A 24,189-nucleotide genomic window follows, 5' to 3' on the forward strand; every position below is an offset into this window, starting at 1 on the left:
TAACTATAACACCAACCTCCTAGAGTGGTCTTCATAATGAATAAGGTCAAGTACTTGCCTTCCACCCCGACACATCCATTCAGGACCCAGAAACCAACCCAACTTCCCTGACCTGCAGCACAAATGCCCTGGCTGGACCATCTCCTACCTAGTACTCTGGATAGCGTCTCGAAGGTGTATCTGGGTTTCCCCTGCTAGGCCGAGCAAGCTCCCTAATGGCAGGAACTTGGCCTTATTCATTTCTGCCTACGCATTGGGTAGAGTCACATAACGGGCATAAAGAACTTTTCAGTGTTTGCTGCTTTTATTATTGTTGTAATTATTAAGACCGAGGAAGTCACAGCCCAACAATTACAGGGGACCTCAAGGCACACATCTGTTTACAGATCCGGGAGACATTTTGGCTTTAGGGACTTTAATTTGCCCCGGAAAAATGGGGGAACCATTGAGCCTGAAGAAGGAGTGGGGCAAAGTAGGAGAATGACGTGTGGACTCACTTGGGGGCCTCTGTGGCCAGGACAGGGAAGCAGCCCTCAAGGTGCCACTGCTTGTCACGCAGGCGACGCAGGGACTGCATCTGTGGCTGGAAGGCCCCCCACTCATTCCAGTGCCGGAAGTCTCCAGGCTCTAGGAGGTACTGGTACCCACGGTAGCCGGGATATTGATAGCCGACCCATCTGAGAAGAAAGTGAGAAGGGCAGAATAGAGACTGCCAACCTCATTGCCTGGCACCCAGACCCCGGCCAGACCAGCCTGTCCTTCACTGCTCCCTGCTATCTGCTCTCTATCCTCCCCCTCTGTCCTGGCTCTATCCCTTGCTGCTCTGAGCCCTGGGGCAAGGGGTTTCTGTTTATTCTGGGGGTTTTTCTGAGACAGAGTTTTGCTCTTGTTGCCCAGGCTGGAGTCCAATGGTGCAATCTTGGCTCGCCGCAAACTCCGCCTCCCATGTTCAAGGAATTCTCCTGCCTCAGACTCCCAAGTATCTGGGCTACAGGTGCCCACCACCACGCCTGGCTAATTTTTTTGTATTTTAGTAGAGATGGGGGTTTCACCATGTTGGTCAGGCTGGTCTCGAATTTCTGACCTCAGGTGATCTACTGCCTCAGCCTCCCAAAGTGCTGGGATTACTGGCATGAGCCACAGCACACAACCATGGGTTTTTGTTGTTGTTGCGTGGGGTTTTGTGTTTTTTTGGGGGGGGATGGAATCTTGCTCTTGTCACCCAGGCTGGAGTGCAATGGCATGATCTCAGCTCACTGCAACTCCTGCCTCCTGAGTTCAAGAGATTCTCCTGCCTCAGCCTCCCTAGTAGCTGGGATTACAGGTGCCCACCACCACGCCTGGCAGGCCTCAGTTTCCTTTCTTAGGAAGTGAGCATGGCCACAGTGCCTGGTTTTATTAAGAGTGTTGGAGAGAGCCAGATGGAAAATGCACCTTGAGTGTTTGCTGAGCGTGTTGGCTGTGCATGGTAGGAATATTAATACACATCCCATTGAATGTGACAGTGCAGCGCTCAAAAACACAATCAAAAGAAGCAAGAATAGGTCTTGGGGGCTGGTTATCGATGAAGCAAATGAAAGACAGTAAGCGTTATTTCAAAAAATTGGTTTCCTTTGTAGGTAAGTGAATCTGTGTGTAGCAGTTGGGAACACACACTCTGGTATGAAACATACCTGGGTTCAAATCCTAGCTCTGCCATTGTTTTACTAAGCTGTGAGAATCTAGGTAGATGAGGTATCAGAACCTCAAGGTACTGTCTGTAAAATGGGGATGATAATGCACCTACGTCCTTGGCTTGTTATAAAGGTTTAATCGTTATTTATCTAAAGAGATTATTAGCACAGTACTTGATACATAGTAAGCACTCAATAGAAGTTATCATCAGTGATTAATTTCTGACATCTCTCATGGTCTTTGCTGAGAGGGTGTTTCCAGGGCTCTCCCAGACCCCCTCCCTGTTTTTGAAAACCTGGTTTAAATTCCAGACTCTTCAGATAAACCTTTGACCTGCCCTCTACCCTAACATCCAGAGCCATCCTAGAAACCTCTCCTCCTCTGACATCCTGCAACACGATTGCCCTGGCTGGCCCATCCCTTACTTAGTATTGTTGGACACCATCTCACAAGTATATCTGGCTTTCCCCTGCTAGGCCAAATAAGTTTCTTGAAAATAGGAACCTGGCTGTATTCATCACTGTTTTCCCTGGTGTTTGTAGCACAATGCCTGGCTCACAGTCAAAGCTCAGTATATTTCAGACGGCCTGAATGGCGGGGATGTAGGTTTCAGGGAGGTAGGAAGGAACAGGAAAAAGGCCCTGGCCCTGATGGTGTTACAGGAGCTTAGAACAAGTCTGGGAATGGAGAGGCAGAGCCTTACATTTACCTAGAGGAGATCAGGGGTGTCTGGCATGGTCATTTGGAGGCTGGGAGATGGATAAAGTGACTCCTTTGATCCAGCCCTTCTATGTATTCTCATGACATTAGGTTGTGGGGCTCTGTTTTGGTAGCTCCAGATCCCGAGAATTGAGAGCAGAAACGGCCCTCTTAGATCAGGGAGTTTTGTGTGCCCATTGCCTAGCTGGCGAGACTGAGGGGCAGAGAGGTTTTTAGGCTCACTCAAGCTCCTCAGCATGTCACTTGCAGGGTCAGGGGCATCTCATGATGCAAATTCACTGCTCAGAACTCATTCTGCTCATTCTCCCAGAAGCTCCCAATCTCCCTACACATCCCCTGTCCCTGGACGCGTCCAGCCTCATCTATCCACATCGGCTCCGACCCTTTTTGTTGATTATTCCTTCAACCCCAATTAAGTTTAGCAGCTCCTATTTTCTCCATCTAACAGCTTTTTAGAGCTAATTGCCAGATTTGTTTGCACTGACCTGGAATTTCTCAAAGTCTGACTCTATTCCCCAGAGGAATAAAGCTCTATTGGCTGAAGCCCAGGAACCCACACTGGAAGACTGTGGGAGGGGCTGTGGCCTTCTCTAGGAATCTGATGTTATAACCTATCAGGGGAGCAGCCTCTGGTTCTGCCTGTGCTTGAGGCAGGGGATGTGGACCTGGCAGGAGGGATGCTTACGTTCCGCTGGAGACCTTCACACTGCCCACGCGGTCACTGAAGCCATGGACCCAGAGACTGGGTGCATCATCCCCCTGGATCTCTATGGTGTTGCCCTTGAAGTTGGCCCCTTCAAACAGGGAGATCTTGTGCTCCTGGGAGTCCTGGGGAAAGAGAGAATGGGTCAGGAGTGTTGAGTACAGATGGGACAAAGAGAAGAAACTTAGTGGGGCCTTCTGGGTGTGGAGGGAGAGAGCTGAGCCTGTTCAGGCCACTGTTAGACTCTTTGGGACCCCTGCTGTCTAGTCTGGAAGGAGACACAAGGAAAACGGGATGATAGCTCCCATGTCACAGGGTCCTCGTGAGGATGAAATCCGTGCATCCACATAGAGCATTGAGCAGGATGCCTGGCATACATCAAGTGCTCAATAAATGCATTTATTGGCCAGGTGCCATGGCTCATGCCTATAATCCCAGCACTTTGAGAGGCCCAGGTGGGAGGATTGCTTGAGGCCAAGGTTTCAAGACCAGCCTGAGCAACATAGTAAGCTCCTGTCTCTCAAAACAATTTTTTTTTTTTTAATTTGCCAGGCATGGTGGTACATGCCTGTAAGTCTCAGCTACTTGGGAGGCTGAGGCAGGAGGATTGCTTGAGTCCAGGAGGTTGAGGCTGCAGTGAGCCATGATTACACCACTGCACTCCAGCCTGGGTGACAGAGCAAGACTCTGTCTCAAAAAAAAAAAATGTTTATTATTTTTTAAAATTATGGTCAGGGACAAAAAGGCTCAGAGAGGTCAAGCTTATTGATCAACATCACACAGCCAGGGAGGGGGGCATAACCTTTCAGAGAAACATTTCATTCCTAAGCCCAATCAATGAATGTCCCTGTGCCATCAGGAGTTTAACCAATTGCCCTTTTGTAAATGCTTCTTACAAACCAGGTGAAATGAGGAATATTAGTGGAACACAGATCTAGGCTCAAATCCTGCCTCTGATATTTATGTGCTGGTGATCTTGACATTTTACTCTGCCTCCCTCAGAGCCTCAGTTTATTTATCTTTAGAATGGGGTTACTTCCAGGCATGGTGACTCACACCTGTAATCCCTGCACGTTGGGAGGCTGAGGCAGGTGGGTCATCTGAGGTCAGGAATCCAAGATCAGCCTGGCCAACATGGTGAAACTCTGTCTCTACTAAAAATACAAAAATTAGCCAGGTGTAGTGGCAGGTGCCTGTAATCCCAGCTACTCAGGAGGCTGAGGCAGGAAAATCACTTGAACCTGGGAGGCAGAGGTTGCAGTGAGCCAAGATTGCGCCACTGCATTGCAGGCTGGGCTACAGAGTGAGACTCTGACTCAAACAACAACAACAACAAATGGGGTTACTATTGCTTCGTGGGATTGTCATGGCTACTCAACTCACGGCTGAGCGCCAACTATAAAACAGGCCCACCCTTGAATCTGGACACATGATTCAGTTCCGGCGTGCACTGACTTTTAATGCTTTCATGACCCTGTGTCTTGTTTTTAAAGCTTGTCTGTTATTTCTGAGGGCAGGGATCATCCATCTTTTTAAAAGTCAACATGCCCTGTTTTAGGCCCAAGGGTTTGAAGAGCCAAAGACATGAACTGGAAATCACAGCAGAGTGATGCTAACCTCAGTCTCTAGGTTCAGACCCACAGACCTGGTTTCAAATCCCAGCCCCAGAAACTCCCAGCTGTGTGACCTTAGGCCAGTCATTTTCTACCTCTGAGTCTCAGTTTCCATGCTTTTAAAATGCATGCTATCAGCCAGGCGCAATGGCTCATGCCTGTAATCCCAGCACTTTGGGAGGCTGAGGTGGGCAGATCATGAGATCAAGAGATCAAGACCATCCTGGTCGACATGGTGAAACCCCATCTCTACTAAAAATACAAAAAATTAGCTGGTCATGGTGGTGTGAGCCTGTAATCCCAGCTACTCAGGAGGCTGAGGCAGGAGAATCACTCGAACCTGGGAGGCGGAGGTTGCAATGAGCCGAGATTGCACCGTTGCACTCCAGCCTGGGTGACAAGAGCGAAACTCTGTCTCAAAATAAATAAATAAAATAAAATGCATGTTATCTTAGCCTGTCACATAGGACAGTTGCAGGGATTATGTGAAAGACAGGTTTTATACTAGTACGTAGTTGGTGCTTAAAAATGGGTGCTGTGATTATCTACTATTATTCACCACTGCTAGGAGGAAGAGTAGCCTAGGATTATAGATGAAGAACAATCTTGTTAATTCTTTCAGAATAAAGGAGAGCAGCTCAGGGAAGGCTTCATGGAAAAAGTGACACTTGAGAGGGGCCTTGGAGGTTAAGGAGGAGTGTGCAAAGCTGAGAGGGGAAGGAAGGGTGAGGGAAGGCACTGAGGCAGAGAAGGCATAGGCGAAGGCTGGGAGGTGGGGATGTGCAAAGGAAATATCTGTGTGGACAGGGTAAAGAAGGGCAAGTGCATGGTGCCAGGCAGGGATGAAGCCCAGGGGACCCTTTGGGCCATGGTAAGACAAATGCCCTTAGTGCAATTACTCACCAGTGGTAAATGTACTTAATTAGTGGTAACAACGATTACGTATGACTACTACAGTCTTGAGGTCCTTGGGAAGGTGGTTAGTCAATGACTCCCCATTGCTAGTGGGGTCAAGACTAAATTTACCTATGAGAACCTGCAAGCCTGGCCTCTGCCAGCACCTCCCCTCCCATCTGCCTCCCTCACTCCTCCACTCCCTCTGCTGTGGCTTTGCTGGCCACCTTTAATTTTCTCGGTCCCACCAGTCCATCCTTGCTCCAGGAGTTTTGCACGCACAGTTCCCTGGAAGGCTTTTCCATCTGTTCTTCACATGGCTGACTTGGTTTCCAAACTTTGGGAGCTGGCTTCCCTGCCCACCCCTGCCCACTCCACCTCTAACAATATCTGAGTCCCCGATTCCCATTTCTGCTTTCCTAGTTACACTGCACAGCCTTTGTGTAACACCTACCATGGTAGATGAATCCACTGGAGATGGATTCCCATGATTAGGTTTTCTCTTCCTTCCTTCCTTCCTTCCTTCCTTCCTTCCTTCCTTCCTTCCTTCCTTCCTTCCTCCTCCTCCTCCTCCTTCTCCTCCTTCTTCTTCTTCTTCCTTCTCTCTCTCTCTCTCTCTCTCTCCTCTTTCTTTCTTTCTTATCTTTTTTTGAGATGGAGTCTCTGTCACCAAGCTGGAGTGTAGTGGCATGATCTTGGCTCACTGCAACCTCCACCTCCTGGGTTCAAGCGATTCTCCTTCTTCAGCTTCCTGAGTAGCTGGGATTACAGGTGCGCGCCACCATACCCAGCTAATGTTTATATTTTTAGGAGAGACGGGGTTTCATCATGTTGGCCAGGATGGTCTCCATCTCTTGACCTTGTGATCCACCTGCCTCGCCTCCCAAAATGCTGGGATTACAGGCGTGAGCCACTTCGCCCAGCCCATGATTATGTTTTCAATAGCTGCCTCCCTGGGTAGCTTAAGTCTCACGAAGACGGGACCTAGTCTGTTTGATACATAGTTTTGCACTCAGAGCCTAGATCAGGGCCTGGCAGAAATAGGCCAATTGGTCAGGCGCAGTGGCTCACACCTGTAATCCCAGAACTTTGGGAGGCCCAGGTAGGCAGATCACTTGAGATCAGGAGTTCGAGACCACCCTGGCCAACATGGTGAAACCCTGTCTCTAAAAAAATCCAAAAGGTAGCCAGGCACGGTGGCTCAAGCCCGTAATCCGAGCACTTTGGGAGGCTGAGGCCGGTGGATCACGAGGTTAAGAGATCGAGACCATCCTGATCAACATGGTGAAACTCCATCTCTACTAAAAATACAAAAAGTTAGCTGGGCATGGTGGCGCGTGCCTGTAATCCCAGCTACTCAGGAGGCTGAGGCAGGAGAATTGCCTGAACCCAGGAGGTGGAGGTTGCGGTGAGCCGAGATCGCGCCATTGCGCTCCAGCCTGGGTAACAAGAGTGAAACTCCATCTCCAAAAAAAAAAAAAAAAAAAAAATCCAAAACGTATCTGGGTGTGATGGTGCACTCCTATAATCCCAGCTACTTGGGAGGCTGAGGCAGGAGAATTGCTTGACCCAGGGAGATGAAGATTGCAGTGAGCTGGATCGTGCCACAGCCTGGTCAACAGAGTGAGACTCTGTCTAAAAAAAAAAGGGAAAATAGAAACAGACCAACCAACATACCTGGGTTGAAGTAGATGATGGTCAGGCTTCTTTTTTTATTTTGAAAAGATCCCTGTAACCTCCCAGGACAGGGTGCGGGAAGGGAGTCAGGGAACCCATCAGGGAGAGAGCTGAAGCTGATTGAGTCAGAGATGATGCTGGCCTGGACCAGGACGGTGGTAGGGCAGAGAGATGAAGGGTGAGACCAAGCTTATTTAACCTGCGGCCTGCAGGCCACGTGTGGCCCAGGATGGCTTTGAATGCGGCCCAACACAAACTTGTAAACCTTCTTAAAACATGGGTGGTGGCTCACACCTATAATCCCAGCACTTCAGGAGCCCAAAGCAGGTGGATCACGAGGTTAGGATTTCAATTCCAGCCTGGGCCAATATAGCAAAATCCTGTCTCTACTAAAATTGCAAAAATTAGCTGGGTGTGGTGGTACACACCTGTAGTCCCAGCTACTCGGGAGACTGAGGCAGGAGAAGCACTTGAACCTGGGAGGTGGAGGTCACAGTGAGCCAAAATCGCACCACTGCACTCCAGCCTGGACAACAGGGTGAGACTCCATCTCAAAACAAACAAAAAAAGTTATGAGATTTTTTTTTGCAATTGTTTTAAAGCTCATCAGTTAATGTTAGTGTTAGTGTATTTTATGTGTAGCCCAAGACAATTCTTCTTCCACTGTGGCCCAGGGAAGTCAAAATATTGGGCATCCCTGATTTAGACCATTGGATCGCAGCCCTAGCTGCACAGACAGACTACTTAGAGAGCATAGAAAAGATATCGGTGCCTGAGTCCCAGCACCAGAGATTCAGAATTAATTGGTCTGGGGTGGAGTCTAGGCATTGAGATATCTAAAAATTTCTAATAATATATTTTATTTAAACAAATATACCTGCGCTGGGTGCTGTGGCCCACGCCTGTAATCCCAGCACTTTGGGCGGCCTAGGCGGGCAGATCATGAGGTCAGGAGTTTGAGACCAGCCTGACCAACATGGTGAAACCGTGTCTCTACTAAAAGTACAAAAATTAGCTGGGCATGGTGGCAGGCGCCGGTAATCCCAGCTGCTTGGGAGGCTGAGGCAGGAGAATCGCTTGAACCTGGGAGGTGGAGATTGCAGTGAGCCGAGATCACACCACTGTGCTCCAGCCTGGGCAACAAAGTGAGAAATAAACAAAACTAAACTAAAACAAATATACCTAAAATATTATATTTTCAATATGGAACCAATATAATGACATAAATGCATTGTTGACATTCTTAAAAATTTTTTTTACTATGTATTCAAAACCTAGTGTACATTTTACACTATGATACATCTCCATTTAGTCTAGCCAAAATCCAAGTGTCCAATGGCCACATATGGCTAGTGTTTATTAGATTGAATAGCAAGCTTCTAGAAGCTACTGGAAATGCCCTGGGTGATCATCCTTCCAAACAAATCCCTTGACATAGGTTGGCATATAAGAACCATTCAATGATTGAGAGACATATCTGTGAATCCTTTTTTTTTTCCTTTGTTTTGAGACAGAGTTTCCCTCTGTCGCCTAGGCTGAAACACAATGGTGCAATCTTGGCTCATTGCAACCTGCCTATCCTGGGTTCAAGCGAATCCACTGCCTCAGCCTCCCGAGTAGCTGAGATTACAGGCACCCACCACCATGCCTGGCTAATTTTTGTATATTTAGTAGAGACAGAGTTTCACCGTGTTGACCAGGCTAGTCTTGAACTACTGACCTCAAGTGATCCACCTGCCTCGGCCTCCCAAAGTGCTGGGATTACAGGCGTGAGCCACCACGCCTGGTACATCTGTGAATTCTTACAGAGAGTATATCATGAAGGCAAACAATTCAGTCTTACATTCCGAGAAAAGCATTGGGAATGATCTGTTTGAATAATCCATTAAGATCAATTTGGTGATGTCAAAACAGCTGGGGGTTGGCACCTGATAGCCTCATGAAATGCACACTCATGAAAATTCTTATAATGTTCCCATCATGGGAGACAAAAGTCAGTTGCCATCAGCAACTAACATTGGTGAGTAAGATGTAGCTCATTCATGACTCAGCAGCAACTCAATTCTGGAAAAATGTGAATCACTTGGAGATATTGCCACCATTTTGACCTTGAATCTTCTGAAAGTTGACTTAGTTAAACATTATAAGAAACGAATTCAGTATATTGTCTTACTATTAACAGGTTCGAGCTGCGTTTCTACAATATCCCTCTTCTTAGCCGTTGCATGATCTGCAACCAGCATGTTTGGTGTTTAGGATGGGTGCTGAATTTTTTTTTTCTTCCCCAGTCACCAGACTGTAGTTCAGTGGCTGGATCTCAGCTGACCGCAAACTCCATCTCCCGGGTTCAAGCAATTCTCCTGTCTCAGCCTCCCGAGTAGCTGGGACTACAGCTGCGCGCCACCACGCCCAGCTAATTTTTGTATTTTTAGTAGAGACAGGGTTTCACCATGTTGGCCAGGATGGTCTCTATCTCTCGACCTTGTGATCCGCCCACCTCTGCCTCCCAAAGTGCTGGGATTACAGTCATGAGCCATGGCACCAGGCCTGGGCACTGAAATTTTAAAAGCTTTCCCAGTCTTGGCATGGTGGCTCATGCCTGTAATTCTAGCACTTTGGGAGGCCCAGGTGGGAGTTTGAGGCCAGGAGTTCAAGGCTGCAGTGAGCTATGGTCACTACTACACTTCAGCCTGGGAGATACAGTGAAACACCGTCTTTAAAAAAAAGCTCCCAGGAAGGTCTAATTGTGCAGCCATGGATATCAAGAGAATCAAGGAAGATGAAGTTTTTGGCTCTAACATGGAAGCTTTTGTGTTTATCATTTGCCCAGGGTTCCTAGCTGGGTATGTAGTGAGTGTGTGAAGGACACTGATGAATTGATGAGCTCAAGAACCCACTGTCCTTCGACAGCTCAGAGGCTGCCATGCCTCCCTGCCCACCATCCTCTCCTTCTTGCCCTCGTCAGATCTCAGACTGACGCCTGCCCGGCCCCGACTGGCTGATTCTTCAGCCCTAGCCAGAGAGCCACTCACCATCTTGATGGGCCGGAAGGACATGAGCCGATCACTGCGGTAGCTGCTTGACCATGTGTCCCAGCGAGGGTACTCGCCTTTCTCCAGGATGAACATCTCCCCGCGGAAGTTGGACTGCTCGAAGGCAACCCAGCTGGACACAAGAAGGAGCGTGAGGCAGACGGGAGAGAAATGGTTAGTAGAAGCCCCATTCCATACTTGCCTCTCTCTCCTGTGGCACGGCAGCCCGGAGGCCAGTAGGAAAGCCCCCAAAGGGGGCCCAACATGTCTGGGTCTGATTTGAGGCTATGACACTTAAAAGCTGTGTGACTATGGGCAAGTGACTTCACCTCTCTGAACCTTTGTTTCTCATCTACACTCACATGCCTATTTCCTTAGAGTTGGTGAAGGATTAAGTGAGATGAATGTGTGTGATTATTTGAGCCCGTTGTTTCTCTAGATGTAGGGTTCACATGTGCTTCAAGTACTGTGAGGACTTGGAGCCAAGAAACACACAGATATATATATTTTTTTTTTTTTTTTTTTGAGACAGAGTTTCGCTCTTGTTACCCAGGCTGGAGCGCAATGGCGCAATCTCGGCTCACCGCAACCTCCGCCTCCTGGGTTCAGGCAATTCTCCTGCCTCAGCCTCCCCAGTAGCTGGGATTACAGGCACGCGCCACTATGCCCAGCTAATTTTTTGTACCCTTAGTAGAGACGGGGTTTCACCATGTTGACCAGGATGGTCTTGATCTCTTGACCTCGTGATCCACCCGCCTCGGCCTCCCAAAGTGCTGGGATTACAGGTGTGAGCCACCGCGCCCGGCCTACACACAGACATTTTAAACTTGATGCCAGATAGGAGAACGTCTGTTTGATGTTAACATGCCTTTAACACTTACTAATCTCTCCTTTTTTTTTTTTTTTTTTTTTTGTGTGTGTAACAAAGGGAGAAAAGGCCACTTAGCCCAGAATCTCCAGCACACATGGTATAATAGCAACATTGTAATACTTGTAAAATTCATTGTTAATCTTGTATGGATACTTTTTACTTATGGGAAATAATACTAGCCTTCCATTTATAAAAGGTGGTGTAAAGGTTCTTTAAAAATGTGTTTATTTGGACAGGCACGGTGGCTCACGCCTGTAATCCCAGCACCTAAGATCAGGAGTTCAAGACCAACCTGGCCATCATGGTGCAACCCTGCCTCCACTAAAAAGACAAACAGTAGCCCAAAGTGGCTCACACCTGTAATCCCAGAACTTTGGAGGCTGAGGCAGGTGGATCATGAGGTTAGAGGTTCAAGACCAGCCTGACCAATGTGGTGAATCCCTGTCTCTACTTAAAATTATAAAAATTAGCCAGGCATGGTGGCGCACACCTGTAATCCCAGCCACTTAGGAGGCTGAGACAGGAGAATTGCTTGAACCTGGAAGGTGGAGGTTGCAGTGAGCTGAGAGTATGCCATTGCACTCCAGCCTGAGCAACAGTGCAGAGCAACTCTGTCCCAAAAAAAAAAAAAAAATTTTAGCTGGGCGTGGTGGCAGGTGCCTGTAATCCCAGCTACTCGGGAGGCTGAGGCAGGAAGATCACTTGAAGCCAGGAAATGGAGGTTGCAGCATTGAGACAAGATTGTGCCATTGCCCTCCAGCCTAGGGAAAAGAGCAAGACTTTGTCTCAAAAGAAATGTGTCTATTTGTGTTTAGCAGGATCATTTTAAAGGAAATATATTAAATAAACAACAGACTTGAAGGAACAGGGGAAAAATTAATACAGGTGTTTTCATCCTTGCTGGGTAAACACTGCCTGGCATTCGGGAGACACTTAGTAACCAGTATGGGGCAATGGGAAGGAAATGACGGTAATATCTACCCTCAGATACCTATGATAATTTAACGTGAGAGTGCATTGGAAGGTGCTAGGCTCCTTACAAGGACTAATTAGAAGTTTGAAATTAGATGGAAGATTTTCCTGGCTTTCCCAGTGAAGACTTAATTAAGGATAGGAAGTGAGCTTGTATTGGAGGGACCAGGGATTGTGGCAATGTTGGTGAAGCAGATACGGCGATCCCCATTCCTTAGATGAGAAAGCTGAGACTAAGGAACCCCTTGACCTTTTCTACCTCAGGGAACAAGAGACAGATGCGGGGACACCGACATTAGCATCTTCTCCCGGGGGGCTGCTGGGACCCTGCTCTCCCCTGAAGGAGATGAGGATGATGGACTATCACCCTGGGCTAAGAGAGAAGGCATCACAAGAGCCTCAGGTCTTTGTGGTTAACAATGAGTTAACCACAATGGAGTGAATTAAAGATATGTTTGTCTTCTCAGAATAGAGCTGAATTTGCCTCAGCCCTGTCTGGCCTGGAGTAGGAGAGAAATAAATGGAAGACTAGATGGATGGATGGACAGTTGAATGGATGAGTAGATGAAAGCATGATTGAATAGGTGGACAGGTGGATGGGTAGGTGGATGGATGAAGGGATGGTTGAATGGACAGATAGGTAGATGGATGAGTGGGTAGATGGACAGATTTATTGATGGAAGGGTGGGTGATAGAGAATAAACAGTGGGGAGGGGTATGTATGCATATAAATGGAGAATAAACGTATGTATTATAGATCTATGGATGAATGGGTAGATGCATGGGTAAGTACAGGGATGATGAATACATGGGTGGATAGATGTATGGGTGAATAACAAGGGAGCCTTGGAATGTGGTTTCATGTAGGAGTTAAGGGGACAGACCCGGGAAACAGACAGAACTGAGTTCCAATCCAAGTTTGCCATGTATTTGCTGCATGAACCTGGGCAGCACTTAGGCTTGCTAAGCTTTAGTAACAGAGAAGAAATGATTGCATCTGCCTTGTTGAGAGGTTAGGGGGGCCTAAAAGAGGGAATGTGGCTGGGCGTGTGGCTCATGCATGTAATCCCAGCACTTTGGGAGGCTGAGGCGGCTGGATCACAAGGTTGGGAGTTCGAGACCAGCCTGGCCAATATGGTGAAACTGTCTCTACTAAAAATACAAAAGTTAGCCAGGCATGGTGGCAGGCACCTGTAGTCACAGCTACTCAGGGGGCTGAGGCAGGAGAATTGCTTGAACCCAGGAGGCAGAGGTTGCAGTGAGCTGAGATCATGCCACTGCACTCCAGCCTGGGCCACAGAGCAAGACTCTGTCTCAGAAAAAAAAGCGGGAGAATGCATGGGACAGATACAGCACAGAGTAAACCCCCAAATTAATACTGTTCATGATCAAAGGGAGAAGGAAACTGGAGGTCTAGGCTTACAGAAAAACAGAAACTTTGGTGATCTTGCCACCATGCCTGATGTCCCCCTGAAATCTCCCCTCTCTTTTTGAGAAGGACCAGTGAGGACCTAAATTTTAAATGTTTATGTCTGCCCCTTTTTTTAATCTCCCATGGTTCATTTCAACCTGCAAGCAAAGAGAGAGGGTAGGGCAGGAATTTTAATTTATGAGATATGGAAACTGAGGCTTAGAGGGGTTAAGTCCCCAGCCTGAGGTCACACAATGGTGTCAGGTGTCAGGCTGTAGTCTCCTGGGTTTCAGGCAGGCAGGCCTCCCCACCCCTGTGCTGAAGACAACCTGTCCTGTCTTCCCCATGCCCACCCCACCCTCTTCATTCTTTTTTTTCCCATGGTCCTGCCAGAGCCCACACAGACCAAGGCCCCCAGACCACAGGCCCGTTTCCATGCCCATCAGGCACAGCCCCAAGGCACACGTCAGAGACCAGCTGCATCTTTGTTTGAGGAGAAATACTCTGGGTTTGAGTCACTGGTACTGAAAAAAGCCTGAAAACCCAAGCTGGTCACATCCGGTAGCTTCTGCTCCCAGCTGGGTTTTGGGGCTGAGGGTGGAGCTGAGGCTGCATTGACCACACTGAGGGTGCAGGAGGTAGAAATGGTCCTGGGGAGGCTCCGGGGTGAGTTGGCTAAATTCACAGGGCAGTGAGCTAGGTACGTGACCATCAGAATCACCTGCTGTGTTTGGGTGCCATCAAGGTGACAGGCTCATGCTGTATAATCTCCCTTAGACCTTAGAGTAATCCTGTCAGGAGTGGTGAGGGCCATCATTCTCCCCATTTCAAAGATGGAAAAACAGAGGCTTGGACACTGAATAAGGCAAACAGGGGAAGTCAGGACTCAAACCCAGGCTTGTCTGACCTCAAAGCCCATCTCAGAATGGGCTCAAAATACAGGCTGACTGGAACCCTTGGGGGCTTTCAAAGTGAGGAGACAAGAGCAAATGAGCCACGTGGATCTTGTCCTGAGACTGCCCTCCACCCTGACCTCAGCACACACAGGCTGGACATGGGGCAGCCGCTCTGCGCAAGGTTAGCTATCCTTGCTTTATGTGGGGGGCGCTAAGGCTCAGGAAGTCCCGGAGACAGAAACAGGCAGTGAAGCATGGTGATTAAGAGCTTTGGGAGTGAAATCGATCAACCTGAGTTGAATCCTGGCTATGCCACTTGCCACTAGGGCAAGAGACTTACCCCCTCTGAGCCTCAGTCTTTCTGTCTGTCATGTGGGCATAAGAATAGCCCCTCCCTCCTACGTCACTGTGAATCATCAAAGTGTGGCCCCAAGTCAGTGGCTGGCACTGAGTAGGTGTTTCACAGATGCTTCTCATTTCTCCCAGGCAGCTGGACACCCAGGAGAGGAGACAGCGAGTGGACATGTCACTCTGGCCTCTCTCTGCCCTCAGTGATGGGCTAGTGGTTTTGCTATAGTAGAAGCCGCATTTCTTTCTCTTTTTTTTGAGACGGAGTTTTCACTCTTGTTACCCAGGCTGGAGTACAATGGCGCGATCTCTGCTCACTGCAACCTCCGCCTCCTGGGTTCAGGCAATTCTCCTGCCTCAGCCTCCTGAGTACCTGGGATTTCAGGCATGCGCCACCATGCCCAGCTAAGTTTTTGTATCTTTAGTAGAGACGGGGTTTCACCATGTTGACCAGGATGGTCTCAATCTCTTGACCTCATGATCCACCCGCCTCAGCCTCCCAAAGTGCTGGGATTACAGGCTTGAGCCACTGCGCCCAGCCAAAGCCGCATTTCTCTAGAGCCCAGAACCACGGCTTACTGCCAGTGTGATCTTATGCTAATTGGATCGCCTCTCTGAGCCTCAGTTTCCTCATCTGTAAAATGAGATTGAGAACAATTCCTCCCTCTCCGGTTTGACAGGAGGATTGGAAATAACATCTGTGCCAGGAGCACGAATGGCAGTGGGCACGGAGCAGATGCTGGAGAAACGGCAGCTCCTGTGGTGTGGTGGTCTTACGGTGGCAGAGCGGGTGCCCCTCCTCCACCCTACACTCACGGTCCCGAGGAGACGATGACGCTGCGCACGCGGTCGAAGCCACGGTCTCCCAGGTTCGAGCACTCCCCCGAGAATTCCACCCGACGGCCCTGGAAGTTTTCCTGTTCGAAGACCACCAGCTGTGGGAGAGAAGCCCCCATACCAGGGGCAGAGTGAGGGGGGAGTCAAAAACTCATTCAGGATATAGATAAATAAAAGCAGGCAGTGAAGGGGTCACCTGAAAGTGTGATGAACCATGGTTTGTGAAATGATCCTGTCCTCCCACTCCCCAGTTCTTTACCTGTTTTTTGAGTCTCACTTTCTCGCCCCAGCGGAAGTGCAGTGGTATAATCACAGCTCACTGCAACCTCTGCCTCCCAGGCTCAAGCGATCCTCCCACCTCAGCCTCCTGAGTAATTGGTATTACAGGCATGCACCACCATGCCCAGATATTTTTTGTATTGTTTTGTGGAGACAGGGTTTTGCCACGTTGCCAGGCTGGTCCCTAACTCCTCAGCTCAAGTGATTGGTCCGCCTTGGCTTCCCGAAGTGTTGGGATTACAGGCGTGAGACCTTGTGCCTGGCCTGACGCCCTAATGCTGAAGCAAAGATCTGTGCCATCATTAGGAACTTACGAACCTCCCTTTCAGGCCTTTCTTCGTGCTGTTCCTCCTGCCTGGAATGCCTTCTCCACCACACATCTCCAGCTTGGAGCTGCTGCCGCCTAACTAAAATTCCCTAACTCATGTTCTAGGCTCAATATTCTGTTTTAGGCTCAGATGCCACCTTCTCCAGGAAGCCTTCCTTGATTTCCCCCTCCCCCATCAGCCTTGGTTGAGCATCCTCCACTGTGCTCTCCCCATTAGCAGCACAACTAACCCACCACAGTCACTGCTGTTTTGCTTTGGGGTCTCCCTTTCCCTCTGCACTCCCTCTCTCCCATTACCCAGCCCCTCCAAAGACCAAGGGCTTCTCCAGGGCAGGGCTTGAGATTAATCTATTTCTGTATCTCCATCCCCAGCCCCAGTACCTGCCATAGAGCTGATGCTCAGGAGACACTTGCAAATCCAACCCTCCACAGCAGAGGGGAAAACTTGAGACAATCTTCTCTTCTCACTAAGCCTCATGTTTTGGTTCCTTGTCCACTTGCTGTTCCAAGTTGGGACAATTTTGCCATTCACATGGACCGAGGCAATTGTCTGCCTTCTTTGAGCCTCAGTTTCCCCAGCTGTAAGAGGGGAGGTTCACATAACTGTGACCCAGCACTTCCACTCCTACCCTTGTTCACTCAAGAGAAACTCCTATATGTATGCCCCAGGAGACAGGGATAAGAATGTCCAAACCGGCTGCACGCAGTGGCTCAAGCCTGTAATCCCAGCACTTTGGGAGGCTGAGGCGCCAGATCACGACCTCAGGAGAGCAAGACCATCCTGGTCAACATGGTGAAACCTGGTCTCTACTAAAATACAAAAAATTAGCCAGGCATGGTGGCGCTCGCCTGTAGTCCTAGATACTTGGGAGGTTGAGGCAGGGGAATTGCTTGAACCTGGGAGGCGGAGGTTGCAGTGAGCTGAGATTGTGCCACTGCACTCCAGCCTGGTGACAAAGTGAGACTCCATCTCAAAAAAAAAAAAAAAAAAAAAATCCAAACTGTGCTGTTCACCAGAGCAAAGCCAGCAACCACTGAAATCGTGTTCAGCAGGAAAGAGATGGTCACGCTCTGAAATACCATGCAGAAGCCAGAATGAATGACCCGCAGTCATGCCCAACAATATGGATGGATATTAGGGATCTCACAGTAAGTGAAAAGTAGGAAGAAAAACCCAGAATAGCCGGGCGCGGTGGCTCAAGCCTGTAATCCCAGCACATTGGGAGGCCGAGGTGGGCGGATCACCAGGTCAAGAGATCGAGACCATCCTGGTCAACATGGTGAAACCCCATCTCTAATAAAAATACAAAAATTAGCTGGGTGTGGTGGCGTGCGCCTGTAATCCCAGGTACTCAGGAGGCTGAGGCAGGAGAATTGCTTGAATCAGGGAGGCGGAGGTTGCAGTGAGCCGAGATTGTGCCACTGCACTCCAGCCTGGCGCCTGGCAACAGAGCAAGGCTCTGTCTCAAAATAAATAAATAAAAAAAAATAAAACCCAGAATAATCACATTGCCTATTTCAATAAGTTAAAACCCAGAAAATCAGCCCGGCGTGGTGGCTCATGCCCATAATTCCAGCACTTGGGGAGGCTGAGGCGAGGAGTTTGAGACCAGCCTGGATAATATGGCAAAACCCTTCCTCTACCAAAAATATGAAAATTTGCCAGTCCAATAACCCATTCTCAAAACAAATAAATAAATACAAAAAACAAGTAAATAACTAGACATGTGTGTATACATTTTTAAAAGAATAATGCATAAAATTGTATACAAAATCAAGCAAGCAGATTACAGACACAGGTTGAGAACAGATGGTATTTCCCGAAGTGGGGGAGGAAAAGGATGGGCTCGAGGGAGACAGCTTAGAGTTAGGTAGAAGGTTTTTAACCAAGCCCTGGCTTTTATATGGGTGGTGGGTTTGTAGGTGCATGTTACATTATTAGAAATCAACTAATGATTAAATAGGTACGTACATAAAAGCCAGCCACGCACAGACCACATGAGAGCATGTCATGAATTAAGGATCACAAAATGACCTATTTCTGTGCATCTGAGGATGAAACCAAACCAAGCAAAGTCCCGGGGGACTGGACACCTTGCTCCACAGGATCCCTTTCAGCCCAGAACACCTGGATCAGTTTTCAGGAGGCTCTGAGGCCATCCTGCTGCCCCAGTCAGCCTCCAAGGACAGCTGGTTCCTACTGCTAAGCCAGCCCACTTCCTTTTCGTCTCCTTTTTTGCTTCTCTTGCTTTCGATAAACTCTAAGCGCATGCTGGTGTCCTGATTGCCAGGGTCCCTTCAGCTGTGAAGTGTTGTTTTGGTTCTTGTCATTGTACAACTCCACTATAGGTCCCCCCCTTTTATTTTTATTTTTAGTTTTTTTGAGATGGAATCTCACCCTGTCTCTCAGGCTGGAGTACAGTGGCATGATCGTGGCTCACTGCAACCTCCACCTCCCGGATTCAAGTGATTCTCCTGTCTCAGCCTCCCGAATAGCTGGGATTACAGGCACCCACCACCATGCCAGGGTAATGTTTGTATTTTTAGTAGAGATGGGGTTTCACCACATTGGCCAGGCTAGTCTCAAACTCTTGACCTAAGGTGGTCCACCTGCCTCGGCATCCAAAAGTGCTGGGATTACAGGCATGAGCTGCTGTGCCTGGCCCCCTTTTTTTCCAAGTGTGTCAAAACCCCTGGTTATTTTTGGGGCTCCCAGATTGACTGGGCCACGCTTGTGTCCCAGAAGGAGGAGGAAGGAGGAGGGGGGAGGAGGGAAAAAGAGAACAGAGACAGAGGATGAGCTTGTGGGGAGGTAGAGAAGAAGAAAAGGGGAAGAGAGGAAATAGGCAAAGGAAAAGGATGCGGAAGAGGTGTGGATGAGTAAGAGGTGAAAGAGGAAGAGCAGGGCGAGGAGGAGAAAGAGGAAAGGGAGGAGGAGGCGGAGGAGGGATAAAAGCAGAGAAGGAGCGGCACCCAGCCACTGCACCCCAGGCCCTTACCCTGTAGTTCCCAGAAGGCAGCTCCCCCGCCTTGGCGCTGGTAATAGGCACGGTCGTTGGGCCCAGGGCGGTACTGGGACTAGGGGATGTTCCTGCAGGTGGGGGCCCCTTCCCCTTGGTATCAGGCCCTGGGTTCACTGCCACCGTGGCTGAGGCCTTCGCAGCCTGAGACATGGTTCCCGCCTGCAAAAGTCTATAAAGAAACCTTGGCTTTCAGGGATGACAACCCCAACGCGCCTCCTGCCCTCATGGCCCCACACCCTGTGCTTCCAGCCTCCTTGGAGCTCCTTTGCTCTCTATCTCCTTCTGAAACGTAAGCCTGGAAGTTTTCCATTCCATCCCTACTCCCCAGCCAGACCCTCCCATCTGGGGGCCGCTCATCTCATATCTATCTTTTTACTCCCGGCTTTTGACCGTGCTGTTCCCTCCACCAGCTGTTCCACCCTCCATTGCTCCGCCAGGCCCTTCCTTAGCCCCCTGCAATTTTCCACGCCGCTTATCACGCCGATTTGCTCGTGCGACTTCCATTTGCCTCTCCAGACTAATAACAAGAAGTCCCATTTGGGAGTACTTAAGGTTTGCTGGGCACTGGGACATACATACGTTAACCCATCTGCCCATGACCCTAACTAACTCCACGGAGTAGCTGCTGTCACGATCCCCTCTGAGCAGTGGGGGGCTGGAGAAGGAAGGGGCCCAGCTCAGGCCCACAAGCGACTAAGTGGTAGGGCTCGGATTCCAACTCAGCTGGCTAGCGAAGCGCTCTGCAGCTTGTTCAACCCGATTTATTCACCGCCCATCCCTAACACTTAGCTCTGCGCCTGGCACGCAGGAGCTGCTCAACTAACATTTGTTCAGAAGATGAATGAACGCCTGCTCCCAGCTCCTTTCCCAGTCCGCTTCCCCTGGGATTCTCTGGGGGGGTTGGTGTATGGGTGCAGATACAGGCCGGGGACTGGGGCATACAAGAGAACCCGAGAGGATGTATTTACTGCACGTGGAGGGCTCTGAAAATGAGGACTGGCTGGGCGGGCATTGCGTGGAGAGGGCTTTGGTCAATTCCAGCCATTCCTTGTTGCTTTGGGGTCCTGGACGCCTTCAAATGTTTGATGAATACCTCAACTTTGTCCCCTGACAAAAATAATGCCCCCTTTAACTTTGGAGACAATGTTACGGGATTTGAGGACCCCCCTGATAGCACAGATTAAGACCCTCTGGTCAAGCTGATTCTGGAACATACTCTGTGTGAAGGAGCTAGTTGGGATAAGCAGGTCCCTCCCGAGACTCCTCCAGGAAGGCGGTGCATATTCTGAGGTGCCCTGTTCATCGGAGGGGGACCAGACATCTGGGCCACATCTGTGGCTCTCAACACTCCCCCAGGGCTGGCAGCTGGACTTACTCCTTCCTGGAGATGTTCTCATTCTCTGTCTCTCTCCCCTTCACCCTCTCCCTGTCTCTCCTCTCCTTCCTCTCTTTGCTGTCTGTTTCTTGCTTCTCTCCCTCTTTCTGCCTATCTTCTGGTCTGTTTCTCTCTCCCTCTCTGTTCCTCCGTCCCCCACTATCTTGTTCTCTTTGCGTCTTTGCTTGTCTCTCTATCTGTTCTTTTTTTTTTTTTTTTTTTAACAATCTTTACTTCTCTCTGTTTATTCTGTCTCTGTCTCTGTCCCCCTCCTTCTCCCTCCGTTTCTTTCGCTCTCAGCTTCTCTCTGTCTTTATCTCCAGGGCCCTGCGTCTCTGACTCTCACGGTCCTGCTACCTCTACCTACCTCTCTCCACCTCCCTTTTCTCTTCCCCTCCCATTCAGCTCTCAGCTGCACTGTGGGTTCCATCTTACCTGGGGACTGGCTACTTCCTGCTGGAGGACAGGCAGGCAGGCGGGTGCTATGGGTGACTAGAGGCCGACCCCCCATTTTATAGTCTGGCAGACATCAGGCCCTATAGTCTGTGGCACAAAAGGGAAGCTGGCTCAGCAGGCCTGGGCCGGGTGCGGGGTACTGGGGCCCCGACCTTGCCTGGATCACTGCAGACAGCAGCACTTTCCATTGTCACAGCAGAAACCCTGGCCACAGCAGCTTCACCTTCCAACCCTCCCCTGCCCCCAAAGGGTCCCTGCTGGCTGCCAACTTGAGGCAGGGAAAAGGGAAGACCCTGGGCGGCAAGAGACCAGAGTTTGAATCCTGACTCAGCCACTATGACTGTGTGGCTTTGGGTCGGTCTCTACCCCTCAGAGGGCCTCTGTGTCTGCAGTGATAAGGTGGGCACGTGTCCCTATTGGATGCCACACAGAAAAGAAGGTAACAGTGAGCATAGGAGAAGCGTTTTGTAAAGGCAGCTTTACAAAAAACTGCCTTTGGCTTCGATGTGGACAGCCTTTTTTACGGAGTGCTCACTGTGTGCTGACCCCGTGCTCTCTCTGCCAATCCCCAGGATAATCTGACTTATTTGGCACTTTCATTATGCCCATTTCACAGAAGAGGAAAGAAAAGGCACGGAGAGGTCAGAGCCAGCCCAGGCCAGCTCTGGGCCTGCGTGCTTCCTTCTCCTGTTGTCCAGTCTTGACTTTGGCCTGAGGTCCCCATGACCTGACTTCCTGTTTGTAGGAAGGGGCGGGAAGCAGGGAGTCTCACTGTGCTCAGCTGGGTTGAATATCAGAGACCTGGGTCTTTTTCTTTTACCCACGTTGGGCCCCACCCTTTCCTGACCTGTCGACGGTTACCCCTCCTGTAATCTCCCTTCCTTGCCTCTACCCAGGCCATGTTATCTGACCCAGGGGATAGGGCTGGTGGCCAGGAATGTGACTGCCTGTCTCAGAGCCTCCCGCTCTGGGAAGCCCAGATGCCCAGCACATCTTGCTCACCACTGGCCCCAGCACCTCATTAGGCCTGGCTAGGTAGGGCTCGGTATATCGTGGGTTCTCAATCCATATCCAATGACTAAATGGTGGTTCCAATGGACCAGGACAGAAGGCGGGGTGCAGGGGAGATAGGGAAACCAAGTCAAGGAGAGAGAAGTAGATAGGCAGAGACAGAGAAGTGACAGACAAAGAGAAAGGTGGGGACAGAGACACAGAGAGGAACAGGGGACGTGGGCAGTGAAGGAGTGAGAGGTAGAGACAGAGGTCATGGCGGGGCAATCAGGCCTCAAGACGGCAGAGCAGACGCCAGAAACCACAGGGTCCAATGCCCTCATTTCACAAATGGAGAAACCGAGGCCCAGGTGGAACAAGTGACTTCAACAAAGTCACACGGTGGGGACTCGCAGTGGAGCCGGGGTCAGAGGGAGCCTCGGGAGCTGCTCAGCTGGGTCACCCACAGTCGATGCCCCAGTCCCAGGCAGGGTGTACTGGGGGTGGCATCTGGATAGGCTCCTGCCTCTTCTTCAGGGGTGTGGGCTTCCTCATGGAGCCCAGCTCTGTCTCAAGATCTCCCTGGCCTGCAGCCAGCTTTGCCTCTGTCCCTCCACCCACCTACCACCCCCTCACTTCCCAGCCTCTCCTGGCCTTTCATCCTGGGCCAAGACTTGGTGAGTGTGGGCAGGAACTGCAAAATGGGGTAGCCACTGGAACCGGGGCCAAGATGCCTGTGGCAAGGGGCCACCCACTGGTCTAGGCTTCAGAGTCAGGTCATCTGGGGCAGTTCCATGCCCTCCCAACCCCCCAGGAATGGACCATCTGCCCCAGGGTGGGGGCAGAGGAGGGGGATGGTCCACCATAGCTCCCCTCTGAGCATTTATTATTATTACTATTTTATCCTTTATTTTTTTATTACTATATATTTTTCTTTTTTTCCCTGTCTTACAGGGCCAATTTCTTTTCTTTTTTTTTTTTTTTTGGTTTTGGATTTTCCTGTACTCCTCAGTATAAGGATGAAGTTTTTGGGATTAGCCCCAATTACAGACAAGGAAACCAAAGCAACTCCCTTCCTTCCTCTGTCCCAGCCCGCTTTCTCATAAAAACAGAAACGCAAAATGAAATTGGAACACACATCTTTACTCATGAACCCAAGCTTTTAAGAACTATGCACACCTGCTTTTTGATCAACAATTAATAGTAATTGTCTTTATTATTAGCAGTGATAATGATGAAAATGCCATTCTATTTTTGTTGTTGTTTTGTTTCGTCTTGAGACGGAGTCTTGCTCTGTTGCCAGGCTAGAGTGCAGTGGCGTGACCTTGGCTCACTGCAAATTCCACCTCCCAGCTTCAAGCGATTCCCCTGCCTCAGCCTCCCGAGTAGCTGGGACTAAAGGCATGTGCCCCCCATGCCTGGCTAACTTTCTTTCTTTCTTTTTTTTTTATTTTAGTAGAGACAGGGTTTTACCATGTTGGCCAGATGGTCTCCATCTCCTGACCTTGTGATCCACCCACCTCGGCCTCCCAGAGGGCTAGGATTACAGGTGTGAGCCACCGCACTCGGCCAATACCACACAATTTTTTTATGTTGCAGGAGTAATTCCAGCTGCTATTAATGTGCAATTCACATTTATCCTCACACTACCCCGTCCCTCAGGCTAATCCCAATTTACCTTGTTATACCCATTTTACACACGAGTAAACTGAGGCTCAGAGGGATTAAGTAACATGCTTAAAGTCACCCAGCCAGCAAGAGTGGGATGCAACCCAGGCACTGTGGCTGTAGAGGCTGCATTCCTAACCTTTAGTTGTCATGCTAACCCTTCATCAAAGTCACGCTTTTTTTTTTTTTCTTTGAGACAAACTCTTGCTCTGTTGCCCAGTCTCATGCAATGGTTCAATCTCTTGGCTCACTGCAACCCCTGCCTCCCAGGTTGAAGCAATTCTCCTGCCTCAGCTTCCCTAGTAGCTGGGATTAAAGGCACCTGCCACCACGCAGGGCTAATTTTTGTATTTTTTTAGTAGAGACGGTGTTTCACCATGTTGGCCAGCCTGGTCTTGAACTTCTGACCTCAGATGATCCAC

At 49.5% G+C, this 24,189-nt stretch overlaps 1 protein-coding gene across 1 annotated transcript; it reads right to left on the bottom strand.

Moving 5' to 3' along the window:
- Positions 1 to 285: 285 nt before the first annotated feature.
- CRYBB1 (crystallin beta B1) lies at positions 286 to 21,139 on the bottom strand. The gene is made up of 6 exons (XM_002743631.6): positions 21,089 to 21,139; positions 19,255 to 19,447; positions 15,628 to 15,746; positions 10,314 to 10,446; positions 3,080 to 3,222; positions 286 to 677 (listed from the first exon to the last, which is right to left on the bottom strand). The coding sequence occupies exons 2-6, from the start codon at positions 19,426 to 19,428 to the stop codon at positions 494 to 496; spliced, it is 753 nt and encodes a 250-aa protein (XP_002743677.1). The 5' UTR covers positions 19,429 to 19,447; positions 21,089 to 21,139; the 3' UTR covers positions 286 to 493.
- Between the last annotated feature and the right edge of the window lie 3,050 nt (positions 21,140 to 24,189).

This window comes from Callithrix jacchus, chromosome 1, assembly GCF_049354715.1.
Source record: "Callithrix jacchus isolate 240 chromosome 1, calJac240_pri, whole genome shotgun sequence".
NCBI lineage: Eukaryota > Metazoa > Chordata > Mammalia > Primates > Cebidae > Callithrix > Callithrix jacchus.

Coding starts and splice junctions, on each gene's coding strand:
- CRYBB1 (XM_002743631.6), bottom strand. CDS start 19,428: ATGTCTCAGGCTGCGAAGGCCTCAGCCACGGTGGCAGTGAACCCAGGG. Junction 10,447..15,627: donor GTCATCGTCTCCTCGGGACC/GTGAGTGTAGGG, acceptor TCTTGTGTCCAG/CTGGGTTGCCTTCGAGCAGT. Junction 3,223..10,313: donor CCTTCCGGCCCATCAAGATG/GTGAGTGGCTCT, acceptor CTCTTTCCCCAG/GACTCCCAGGAGCACAAGAT.